This window comes from Brassica rapa, chromosome A08 (genome assembly GCF_000309985.2).
Source record: "Brassica rapa cultivar Chiifu-401-42 chromosome A08, CAAS_Brap_v3.01, whole genome shotgun sequence".
NCBI classification, from domain to species: domain Eukaryota; kingdom Viridiplantae; phylum Streptophyta; class Magnoliopsida; order Brassicales; family Brassicaceae; genus Brassica; species Brassica rapa.
This window is the reverse complement of record NC_024802.2, coordinates 12,969,960-12,982,880: the sequence shown is the minus strand read 5'-3', so window position 1 is coordinate 12,982,880 and position 12,921 is coordinate 12,969,960. Positions and strand designations below refer to the sequence as shown.

Here is a 12,921-nt window from a genome sequence, read left to right as displayed (position 1 = left end):
ACTATATATAAATTAGCAAACATGAAAATATCATTTTCTTAAATATACATATCAATATTCAAAACAGATCATTTGAATATTATACATTTTTTCAATACAAACCAAAATCCTATATCCTACACCATATATCATATACATATTTGAATATCATTTTTCCATTTATAATGTCATTTTATACATAATATTGATATGGCAATTACGAGTGTTCAAGAAAATTTTAAAAACTATATTAAAATTAATTTTTAAATCTAAAATAAAAACACCAACTTATAATAGGTTATTAAAGACGAAATAAACTAATATTGTCATATCAATAAGTTTTTTGTATTATCATTTTTTATTTGGATAACATAATAAAATTTTATCAAATTCTAAGGAATCACTAATTTATGTAATATTAATAAATATATGAGTAATTTAATCAATTTTTAAAAAAAATTACTATTAGATATTTTGTAATCAGATCAATGGTATCAGATTGCAGGTTAATAGTGAGTTTTTGGATTTTTACCTGGTTATATCAGATTTTTAATTAACGAATTTTTCATTAAATCCGAACCGGATTATATACAATGTATCGGGTCTATAGGTCCAACCATGAATCTAGGTCAGATATGAAAACAAATCTTAAAACTCAAACATTATCATAGAACAACTACCATATTTCGAAAAGATACCATATTTTGAAGAGAAAAAAAAAATGATAAAACCCTAAAAACTCAATTGTTATGGTTCGAAACAAAAATAATGGTAATTTGCAAATCAGTTTTCGATTAATAAATGAAAAACAAACAAACCCGCGCTTTCTAAGCGCGGGTCAAAATCTAGTTTTTGATTAAGACGGTAGAAATATATACTAATTATCATATACTAAATCACTATTGTACAAGTATGTAATTTTCACTCCTAATGTTATTCTCCAACACAAAGTAGTTTGTTTCACGTTATAAAATATCGGGAACATGCCATCCTTCAAAACACTAAGGCATCTGAAGAATTATATAATACGTATATTTTTCTTAAAACTCGAGAATAAAAAAAAAAAGAAAATAAACAGCTGTGTTTGATCCTGGAGACTTCTCTTCCCAACCTCACATGTCCCTCTCACTTTTTCTTCTTCCGCTGCCTACTTACACATGTTCTTCCCATTTTCATTCAGCATAGATTCCTTTGTGTTTCTAATATTTTTTAAAATCTTTATTTCAGGCTTTTCATTTTTTTATTTTTAAATTTTTGTTATTTTACTCAGTGTTGGTGGTGGTGTTTGATTATTTAAATTAATGGTTCATAGATTTCTAAACAGATTCTGGCTTCAAAGGGCTTTAAAAAATATAGTACACACTAAGAATGTTATCAAGTTTCCTTTCTTTTTGTCGTTACATGAATATGTGATTTACTAAAGAAATTATAACAAATAACTTAGTTATGCTTTTACATCAACTAAAATTTCACTTTAACTGATACAAAAAAAAGAAAAGAGGAAAGGTATTCATCTGCATTCTTCTTGAAAAAGATTCTGTATTTTTAAAATTTTCTTTCCTTCTAAGAAATCACTGTTAAGAAATAAATTTAGGCAAGTTTAACTTCTTTTTTTTTACATCACTTAGGCAAGTTTTTTCTTCTTTCAATTAGGAAAGTTTAACTATGTATTTTATTTTTGTGTGAACTTTCTGTCTTTAAGGTATCTACATGTTTATAAATTTTGAAAGTTCAATATGTTTAATTTGGTTTTCTAAAAACTCAAATGAAATCAAACTTTATATGGAAAACTTTCATTTATACCAAAATAATGTTTAAAGCACTCGAGTCTAACCACTTTATATAAAGGGATGTCAACTGGGTTAGCACGACCAAAATTTCGCATAGCCTATAAATATTTGAGTCCAATCCAATCTAAATATATATAGAGATTATATTTAAAGTACGACTTTAATAGAATTATAAAGTTTTTTTGGGTTTTTTGGGCTTTTCGAAATACTTTATTTTAACGTTGTATTTACCAATCTACTTATTTTTTAAATTATCTAAGTTTTCATTTAAAGAAATGAATTTCAGTTTTTTGTCTTCAAATATAAGGCCATATTAAAAAAATTATTTAACAAGGATGTCTTTTCATATGTTTTAAAATTATATTATAAGCAAGTCATATTCAATAAAATTTAAATAAAGAAATGTAAATTAAAACTTATTATATAAGAGAAAAAAATTAATGTTAAACACAGTCAAACATTCTACACTTTGTAAGCTTCGGAATGGAGATAAATTTTTTGATTCTTCCGTTAGAGATCCCATGTCCACCATGTAGATATTACAAAATGTTCTACCATAGTTTTTGGGGAAAAAAACAGGTATTACATAAATAATAATACTTATTTATATGACTTTTGTAGTGATCAAACATTAAAATACATTCACCAATTTTTTAGCTAAGAGAAAATTAATATGTAATCCATTTGTTTGTATCTTATTTTTCAAAATATTGATTTTCTTGTTCAATTTCTAAGGGTGGATTTCATGTTATTCAATCTAGTGTGTTCTCTCAGACGCTGACACATGTTTTGTTTTGCAAATTCTCAAGCTTTGACTTCAACTTTTGGGAATCAACAATGCGGTAGTAGGTTCATGTCTTATGCATCTACACAAGAAATAGAGTCAAATAAGGATAAATGTCATGAAGAGATTAAGTGGGAAGACTTCAAGCGAGAAGATAAAGGCACACATAACAAAATCCATTTGTCTAAGTTAGATGTTTGTATCTTATTTTCCTGTTCAACTTTTATATGAAAAACTTCATGCTGGTCAATCTAATGTGTTCTATTAGGCTCCCACAAATCCTTTTGGTCCAACATCTACAAATCCAACAAACACCTTTCGAAGAACAATAGCTTCAAACCCAACTCAGAACAATTTTAGTACACTTTCCATTGGATTTCCGAACATTTCTACAAGCTTTATATCTTTGAATACAATATTTATATTTTACCCATATTTGGTAAAATATTATTGGAATATTCTATTTATATTTATATTTTAAAAATGCTTATGTTTTCATTTTTTGTTCACTAAAATGCTTATGTTTTCCAATATTGATATTTCATCAATATGAATAAATCCCATTCTAAGTTGGTTGATCGAAATACTAACTCTTATACCTTCATAGAATATCTAACTATTTTCATAGTAAATGTTATTTTATACAGTTTAAAAAGTCATATGGTATCTAATTATGTATAATAACCGATTATGAACTGGTTATTATAAACTGATATCAGTTAGTAAAAGATATAGATTTTATTACATTTTTATAAAATTATATGGTCTCTAATTATGTATACTAACCTATATTAAACCGGTTATTATAAACCTTTATCGGTTAAAAGAGTAAATTACATAGTACATGAGTTGATAAAGTTTAATAATATTGTATGTCTATTACATTTATTCAAAGTACATAAGATTAGGATGTGTTATTACTTATTAGATGTGATTTGATATGTTTTAGGAGTAATACAAAAAGATTTAAATGCCATTAGTTAATTTTCTAGGAGATTTGCCGATTTATTTAGATACTCCTTTTTTTTTTTGAAACACATTTAGATACTCCTTTGCTAAACCTTTATCAAAGGGTAGGGAAAAAATGTCACTGAAAAGAAGTAAGAAAAATAAAATAAAATAAATAAATAATCTTTTTTTTAAAGGCTTAATAAAGAATCTTCTTCAACCGAATAGATTCCAAACAAATGTACGTAATCACTTCTCGTCAAGTTGCACAAACCCTCAAAACGCTTTTCTTGAATTTTCTTCTATAAATTCTATCACCGTAAACCATTCAGACCTCCCCTTCTCTCTTCTCCCTCGTTCAAAGATTTCTCCTTCCTTCTTCTTGTTCTTCTCCTTGTTTAGTTCTTCTAAGATCTCAGCTTTTGTGAGATTAATTTATCAAAACACATTAGAACAAAACCATTGATGCTTAACCAGCAGTTCTTGGTCATTGAGACACATGTCTCCGATCATACTCAGTGAGATCTTCCTCTCTGGGTTTATGCTAAACTCCACAATCAGGCGCAGGACCCACCTCGTTCAATCTTTCTCTGTTGTCTTCCTTTACTGGCTTTACTACGTCTCTTAGTTTCTCATAATAACTAATCTCCAGCTTTATTCTTCCATTATATATTTATATTACTCGTAATCAAAACCCTAGGTTTTAAAGTCTTTCTTTTGTTTCTTGTTCGTTACGTCATCGATCTGGGTCCTGTCCTGCTTCACTCTCTTCCCATAAAGAAGAAGGGTTTCTTTGTTTGTTTGCTTGTTTGTTTGTGTGTTTACTTTATGGATCCGTCGTCGTCGGGATCGGAAGAGAGTCTCATGGAGCAGAGGAAGAGGAAGAGGATGCTCTCGAACCGTGAATCAGCGAGGAGATCGAGGATGAAGAAACAGAAGCTCCTCGACGATCTAACGGCTCAGGTGAACCAGCTTAAAGAACAGAACAACGAGATCTTGACAAGTGTCAGCATCACGACGCAGCACTACTTAACCGTCGAAGCAGAGAACTCTGTTCTCAAAGCTCAGCTTGATGAGCTCAGCCACAGGCTTGAATCTCTCAACGGCATCATCGAGTTCCTCGAGAGCACCAACGGGACTTGTCCGAACCCTCTGACTGGTCCAGAGCCTGATGATTTTCTCGTGAACCAGATGAATATGAACATGTTTTGTATGAACCAGCCTCTCATGGCGTCTTCGGATGCGTTACTGTATTAGAAATGTGGTCCAGAAAACCTCGAAATTACAAATGGGGCCGTTTCTTTTGTCTGATTTTAATATACGTCCAAAGAGAGATATATGAAAAAAAATCTATTAGTGGGGTTACGTTGTTTGATTGTGCTTTGTTCCGTCTTTGTCTCTATGTATTAAAAGCATCCTTGTTATGAGTGTTTGTAATAAAGGCTCTGTTGGCATGAGTACAAAGTGTTTTCTTAATATTTTAGTATGCTTTTGATATCTTAAGTACCCCCTGTTTTATACTATATAGTTTCTTGAGTGTTAATGGTAAACGACTTCAAATGTCATCATTAAAGTAAAAAAAGATTTTAGTACGTATTGAGTATAAACCAAAACATAACTTGCATTCAATACAAGGTCCAGTAGGGAACATAGGCAAATGAACCAACCGCTTAGGGCATCTCCAACTCCACTCCATATTTTAATTCAAAATTGAGAAAATGGAGTGGAAAATAGAGTAATGAACAAAAAATAAAAGGATTACTCCATTTATAAAGTAATGCTTTTATTTTTTGTTCATCACTCCATTTTCTCAATTTTGGAGTAAAATATAGAGTGGGGTTGGAGATGCTCTTAGGATATCATAATTTTAAATGATCATTTAAGCGGTATGTAAGACACTACAAAAAATATTAGTTGGTTTGTATCTGTAAAAAAATTATTAAATTCTGTAGAATTTTTTGATTTAGATTTAAGGAATGTAACTTAAAAAAATTTCTACAGCTAAAAAGATAGGGTTTTAGAAAATAATATTTTTACAACTATTTTTTGTGTGTTTTTGTTGTAGTTTTAGTTTTTTGGATGTATCTTTAAAAACTAAGATAAAACAAGATTGATACTATTTAAAACTGTAGATAAAAATTAAAGGTAAAGTCACTTCTTACAATCTAACTAATCACCCCCATAACACAAAACTGAAAATGTCGGACCGGCTCTGATTCTATATACTCTTGTCAAATAGAATAGCGTATACATGTATTTTTAGTTTACCTTCTTGTCTTCTACAAGACTACAAACTATCAGATTTGAGTTCAAGTTATGAAACGGCTGCGACATTAGTATGCATCATTATGCTATAAACCTTTGGTCACATGAATTTTATATTATACATATCATTTGTAACAGAAAACGACATATTGAATATTAATTAATATTCTCTTTTTTAATCGGCCGTTGCAATTATTAATCAAGTTCCACGACCATTCAGCTAACTAGTAAATAGTTATTTATGCTCTAATTTCTTCTTGTCTGATTTTTATAAATTGCTTTTTAATAATTTATTTGTCAGCACTATTACATAAATCCTACTACCAAAGCAAAATTTCACAAAGGTAAATCTTCAAAAAGTGCGGATGTCTCCATGATACTAATGTCAACTTATAGATTTGGAGATACTTATAGAAGACTTTCAAAATCTACCTATTTTGAGAATCTAGATGAATTGAGGGTTGTTTGGTTTATGTTGCATTATTTATAATAATTTTTGGTTATTATAATATTTTTTGGTGTTGAATATAATTGGTGTGAATACTTTTTTTTAATCAATGAAAAAAATTAAAAAAATATATGTGAAATCCTAGCATCCTGTGTTCCTTGCTTTCTTTTAATTAATTTACCTTATCTCGAATTTTTCTTAATTCTTTTTGGTTTTTAATTTCGAAGATATATCACCAATAGAGCCATAGACCAGTACATCACAAAATAATGGTTACAATACATCGTGACTCACAATGGGGAATCCTATTCTACCCTTTCATGGCAGTATTATACTTTAGATGGATGGTGCGTAGTTTGTTTTATATTCATTGATCACGGATGTTTCATTAATGAATACAAACATATTGATGCCTCTTTTGTTTTATTTTCTTATAAAAAGGAGTTTCCTGTTTGATAATTGCAATATTTTCTACCTCTATTTCAAGTTTATTATTCCTCTTGAGAGTATCGTGCATGTGTCGAGACATGAGAAATTAAAAAGGCATCTTATGTGTTTTGATCTGGGCTATATCTTGATATCAGTGATCGAGAAGATGTGTAATTACTGCTTAGTTTATGTAGGTTCCGAAGACCTATAACATAAGATAACAAAAAGACATAATTGACATAAGGATTTAACTCCTAACATTATACTCTACATGATTACTCTTCATTCTCCATTTCTGTAAAAAAAAAAACGTGAATGGGAAAATAAGAATGTTAAAACGTCATTGGAAGTACCTTTTTACCTTTAGACTGCAAAGCTAGAATGATGAATGCAAGTGATGAGAATTAATTAAGAAAATTTAACATTTTACCAAACAAAAAAAGAATTAATTAAGAAACTGTAATCAATTATGAGAAATTTGCCATGTGCAGGAAACAATGGTTGCCAGTACTTGACCTAAAACACATGATGACTTAACGATTTTAATAGTATAGATCTCCTAATTACGTGATTTTATAATTAGCATTCGTTCTCTTAGATCTACCTGAACAATTTTAATTGATTACTAGATTTTGGTTCGCACGGATGTATTTTTCAAAAATATGTTGCTATTTGTTTTTCATGTCAATATCAGGACTAGATAAAAAATCCAAATCTGAAGAAACGATCCTAATCCAAAAAAGTAGTACCAAAACCGAACCAAAATTGATTAAATATCTAAATTATTAAAAAATTTGATATTTAGAGATTCGAAATAGAATCTGATCCGAACTGAATCTGATCTGAACTGAAGTATTTCAGAGACTCAAGTGTATCCAAAAAAGGTTTATATACTTATACATATTACTTATTTTAGATTTAGTGTATATAAAAACATCCAGAATACATATGATATTTTAAGTTGGTTTAAATACTTTAAAATATCTACAAATAGTCAAAAATAAATATCTTAAATAGTTAAACTATACTCAAAACACCAAAAATATTTAAAATAATTATTTATTTTCGATCCAAATATTTAAAACAAACCAATTTCTATGTTAAGTTTAAGTATTCTAACATATGTTATTCAAACTTATATGTGATATTTTATTTTGGTTATAGATTTTGAGAATTTTAAAGTATCTAATGAATTTAAATTTTTAAAAATGATTTAAATAGGTTATCCGAACCCGAACCCGAACCCGCAAAGATCTGAAAAGAATTCGAACCAAAATTTAGAAATATTTGAATGGGTCTGAAATCTTTGACCCCAGAAACCCAAAATCCAAAAAAATCCGAACCGAACCCGAATGGATACCCGAAAGCCCACACCAAGTCACTATTATATATCATATATATGTCATCGTATAACTAATCATATTTTATATGTACCATCATATAAGTAATCATATAATTAATAGTATTTTATATGTATCATCATATAAATAATAATATATAATACTTTTAAAATTTGATGTGAAATAAAAACCATAATTTAAGTTGGTATATGAAATTGAGCATTTTATTGTATTTTTCTTATATATATTGAAAACAATATTTTGATAATGGTTACTGGAAAATATTTTAGTAAAAATAAAATTTTGAATATATGTATATTTTAAATCAATTTTTGATATAAATGAATTTTAAATTATCATTTTGATCTGAAATAAGTTTAAATTTTATTTTATGATTATTTTAGAAAAAAATGCTTTTAGGTAATTAGATTAGTCAATTTCCGTATATTTTAAAGTTGGCTCGAATAGATAGTTTATCATAATATAATGGACTTCTAATTTTTATTATTAACATAAGCCCATTACTTTTTTTTCTTAATATACTGTTATCAATGTTTCCAAACAATATTATATTTTTTATACTACTATTCATGTTTTAAACGAATTTTGTTTTTTTTTTTAAATTGCTATCCATATTTTCAAACAAATTTCATTAAGACTACTATTTAATTTTCCAAACAATCTCAATGTGTACTTTAGTTTTAATAATATAGATTAAATCTTAGTTGATATAATAATTTGGTTTATTAATATGTATACAGTAACATGCTATACAGATAACAACTTTATAATATCTAAGGTTATTTTGGTTAAATAAAGTAATAGGTATATTTATAAATTTGTAGTGTTTCCATCTTTTCGTGGATTTGGAGTCAATGGAATTTGCAGCTCGAAGTTTTATCTTATGAACAACATTATAGCTGCGTCTACATGTTTTATCTCATCCTTTTGAAATGAAAAAGCATAATCTAAGCACACGTGGGTGGTGTAGTGGTAGGCCATTTTTGGTAAGTTAAGTGACCCGAGTTTGACGTAATTTCACGTCACTAAACATGTGTAGCCACGCAGATATGAAGTTATGCTTTAGGTTTTATTAAAAAAATCGCAGTGTGAATCCATGCGTAGACCGCAACACTCATTTGGAGATTATTCCAAGCCTTTGAATGGATTTTGGATACCCGAAAGTTTTTTTTGAAAAAAAATCACCACATCTTCAATTATTTTGTTTTAAAGTTGTTGCCAATGACCAAAACAAAATTCAACAAACATTACGCTGGAAAAACATTAAAGACTAATAATGGCCTAAAATAACTATGAAAGGTCCTTAGAAATGAACTAGAGGCGGCTAAGTTATAAGTCCATTTGAAATATATTCTAGTTTATCAAAAAAAATTTTTTATATATTTGATTATTTTATTTATACATATACAATATTTTTTGTTGTTATTATATAATTTCTTTCCGATGGAACAATTATTTTTATTAAAAAGTGTAGAACTAAATTATAATTAATATATCATGGGTTGAGCGGATTGAACATTAAACAAATTATAACACAAAAACATTATTCTTTTCCACCGAACACGTTCTTGAAAAAAGTAAACAGTATTTTTTCACAGTTGAATTATATTGACATTTATTTTCCATATGGTTTTGAAAGGTTTCAGATCAACCATCAAATTGATACACGTCATTTTAATTCTTTTAGTTGTATGCTTAAGAAAAACTTACATTTTTATAATTTAAAGTCATTTAAAAAATTCAAAATATAACATATAAAAAAAAAATCTAACACATAAGAAAAATATAACATATGTATAAGGTTTCCTCATTTTTATAATTAATTTAAAGTCATTTTAATTTTTTTTTAAATATAACATATAAGATTTCCTCATTTTTGTAATTTAATTATTTAAAAAAATCAAAATATGACATATAAGATTGTTTAATTTTTTAATTATATAAATTAAACAAAAATGAAAAAAAATACAAAAATTGTTATCAAATCTTTATTATTCATAGTCATTAATTGTCATATATATGTTAACCATATTAGATAATTTCGTAGCTTTTATTTAAAAAACAAATATACGCTTCTTATATTTTGTGTTAATATAATGTTCCTTAGTAATTAGATTTGGACAAACATTTTTTCAATTGATTCTTAAGCTGCCACATAAGTTAAATTGACATTCTAATTAAATAACATCTTAGCATCATCTATTTTTAATTAGTACAAAATTAAAGTTATAATTTTTTAAATGATCTTCGATTAATATGTATGAGATTGCATTTGTATACCCAGGAAGTGTTTCCACAAAAATAAAAACAAAATTACTATAAAGTCAAAAGTCAGAGCCGACGATGCATTTTCTTTGACAAATATACATACACCGTTGAATTTTCCCGTACATGTGTGTTTATTCTTCATTGAGTCTACGATCAAAAGATGCTTGGGTTTCAAATCTTTTCTTTCGAACTTAGTTTCAGAAAATAATTCTAAGGCTTATTGGTCACACGATTGTTATACACTAACTTAACTCAACTTAGGATTTAAGAATCATTAATATTTTTTAAAAAATTATGTTACAACTTATACACACGTACACCTTAAAATGAGTAGAACTAAACTGGAATTCTTCTAACTTCTACTTGGGTAAAAACCTACAAGGCTTTGAAACTCAGAAGCTTATTATGGAACGTATGTGAGATGAAGCTAATTAATTAAAAGGCCCAAAATCATGTTACAAATAAGGAAACCACAAGTCCACAACAATTATAAAGCCTCGAAAGTCAAAACATAGGGCCGACGTATATATTAATTATAGACACGATATTATCACTTACTAGTCAAGCTCTTCAATCAGAATCGTGGGAGTCCGGTCATCATCCACTACATCATCTTTACATCCTACTTTAAGTGAAACCATAAGATAATACGTCGAGTATTAATTATAGTGACCAATCAAGTCCACTAAAGCAAAGTTCAAACAACTTTGTTCTCTTTCAGGATCTCAATTAATTAGCTATCCATATAGGTTATTTATTGTGGCGAATCAGTTCATCAAATCAAAGTTCAACAAAACAACTATCTCTTTTCCATTATCTCAATCAGCAATCCATTGAATTAGCACAATAGTGTATATCATCATATATAATAATTAGTAGAGGACTCATACCAGTATATCCATTCAGTTGATTATATCTAGTGATTCCTCTTGATAGGAGGATATAAGACTATTGGGTATCTTGTCTTCAAGGATTCTACCGTTTGATGGTTTCATAATTGAGTTATGAGTGTTGTTTTCTACAAATTAGACCACGAATCCACTCGTATTAAACATATAAATAAATAATCAAGCTACTAACTTCTTTAGACTTATTGTGACCAACAACAGGAAAGTGGTCTCCTATCAACTTTTTCCCCAATCCCACCATTTTCATGAAATATAAAACCAAAAGCATTAAGAGACATTTGCATAATTAAATGGTGGATAAATCAAATTTGTAGTGCTGTTTTTTCTTTATTTTTATAATTGGTGCAGCCTCATTATATAAACACACAGACTAATCTCTAAAGGTATGTAAAGCCATTGTTTATTTAATGCAGAGTTAACCTGTGGTGGTGTTATTTTCTTATAGATTATATATAGTGATAAACAAAACGCATGAGGTTCTTTTTTGACATTGTGTATCTAATTCAACAAGATATAGCTCAAGAGCGCATAAAAACTTTCATTAACTTGCTTTTCGTAAGAAGAGGAGAAGACGATGGGTTTATTGCCACTGGTGAAGAAACTAGGTTTCGTCTTTCTTCTTGTTTCAGCGTTTGCTCTCTCTTTTGCAGGTTTGTTTCTTACCTTTCTCTCTATATATACAACCTTTATTTGCAGCTTTTCTCAGCAAGTTCATGTGCCTATTACGTGCTGAGTCTTTTAGAAAGTAAGATTATTATTACTTGTGCTGCACATGTGCGTTTCTAAACACTTAGTGGTTAATTTTTAGACATAGTATATGTTAGCATTATTTGGAGTAGTTAATCTTGAATATGAAGAACAAACGAATCTTTCCATTTTCGTTTTGTAGGCCGACCATCCATTCTAATTTATATCCAAGACGATACACATCAAGAGGTTAGTCGTTTTAACCAAAAAAGTTGCCAACTAAACGCCGACATTTATAGATATTATTTTTAAAAGCAAAATAGTCTGATTTTCAAGAACTAATTAGATGAATTCTAGAATAACAAGAATGATAAGTTGGTGAATAAATATGCTATATGTGTGGACAGTTGGTGGAAGGAAGGATCCATGAACATGAGAGGATTCTAAGGATGAATTCCAGAGACTATGGTCACTTCAGCCCTAAACACAAGCTCCACAGGCCTCCTTCCAAGCTCATTCCCAACTGATCATAGGACTCATATTAGGGTTCGATTATATATAAATTCCGACTTTATGAGATGTATGATATATATACCATGGCATTGCAATAAGTTTTAATGATGATCCAGTTATCATCATAGTTTCAAGATATGTTATATAGTAAACGATTATATATATAGTCTTTGCTCATAGGAGTGAGTAATTTATGGTAATGCATGGCACCTTCATCAGTTCAATATATGGATTTGTTACCGTGCAATATTGCAATTTATAAGGCATTTATGGTATTCATTTACATCTAAAACAAATCAATATGTATTTTCAACTGTTTTTTGGAAGCTTCCATTAGAGTTCAGTTTCAGTCTCATGCATGATTGTAATGTAAAAACAATAATTAAGGAGTATACTAGATTTGGACCCGCACAACCGTGCGGGTACTAATTTTCATGTTAATATATATTTTACATAATTAGAATATATTTTTAAGTTACTTATATATTTAAATATTTATATATAATTATTTTAAATATAACAATTTGATAGTTTTCATGCT

General features: G+C 28.4%; 2 protein-coding genes across 2 annotated transcripts; both read left to right on the top strand.

The window, feature by feature from the left end:
- The first annotated feature begins 3,723 nt into the window (after positions 1-3,723).
- On the top strand, positions 3,724-4,991 carry LOC103834404 (bZIP transcription factor 11). Its single transcript, XM_009110472.3, has one exon. The coding sequence runs from the start codon at positions 4,330-4,332 to the stop codon at positions 4,756-4,758; it is 429 nt and encodes a 142-aa protein (XP_009108720.2). The 5' UTR covers positions 3,724-4,329; the 3' UTR covers positions 4,759-4,991.
- Positions 4,992-11,277: 6,286 nt separating this feature from the next.
- LOC103834402 (protein CASPARIAN STRIP INTEGRITY FACTOR 2) lies at positions 11,278-12,635 on the top strand. Its single transcript, XM_009110470.3, has 3 exons — positions 11,278-11,830; positions 12,070-12,116; positions 12,275-12,635. Exons 1-3 carry the CDS (start codon positions 11,755-11,757, stop codon positions 12,392-12,394), a joined length of 243 nt encoding a protein of 80 aa, XP_009108718.1. The 5' UTR covers positions 11,278-11,754; the 3' UTR covers positions 12,395-12,635.
- The last annotated feature ends 286 nt before the right edge of the window (positions 12,636-12,921 follow it).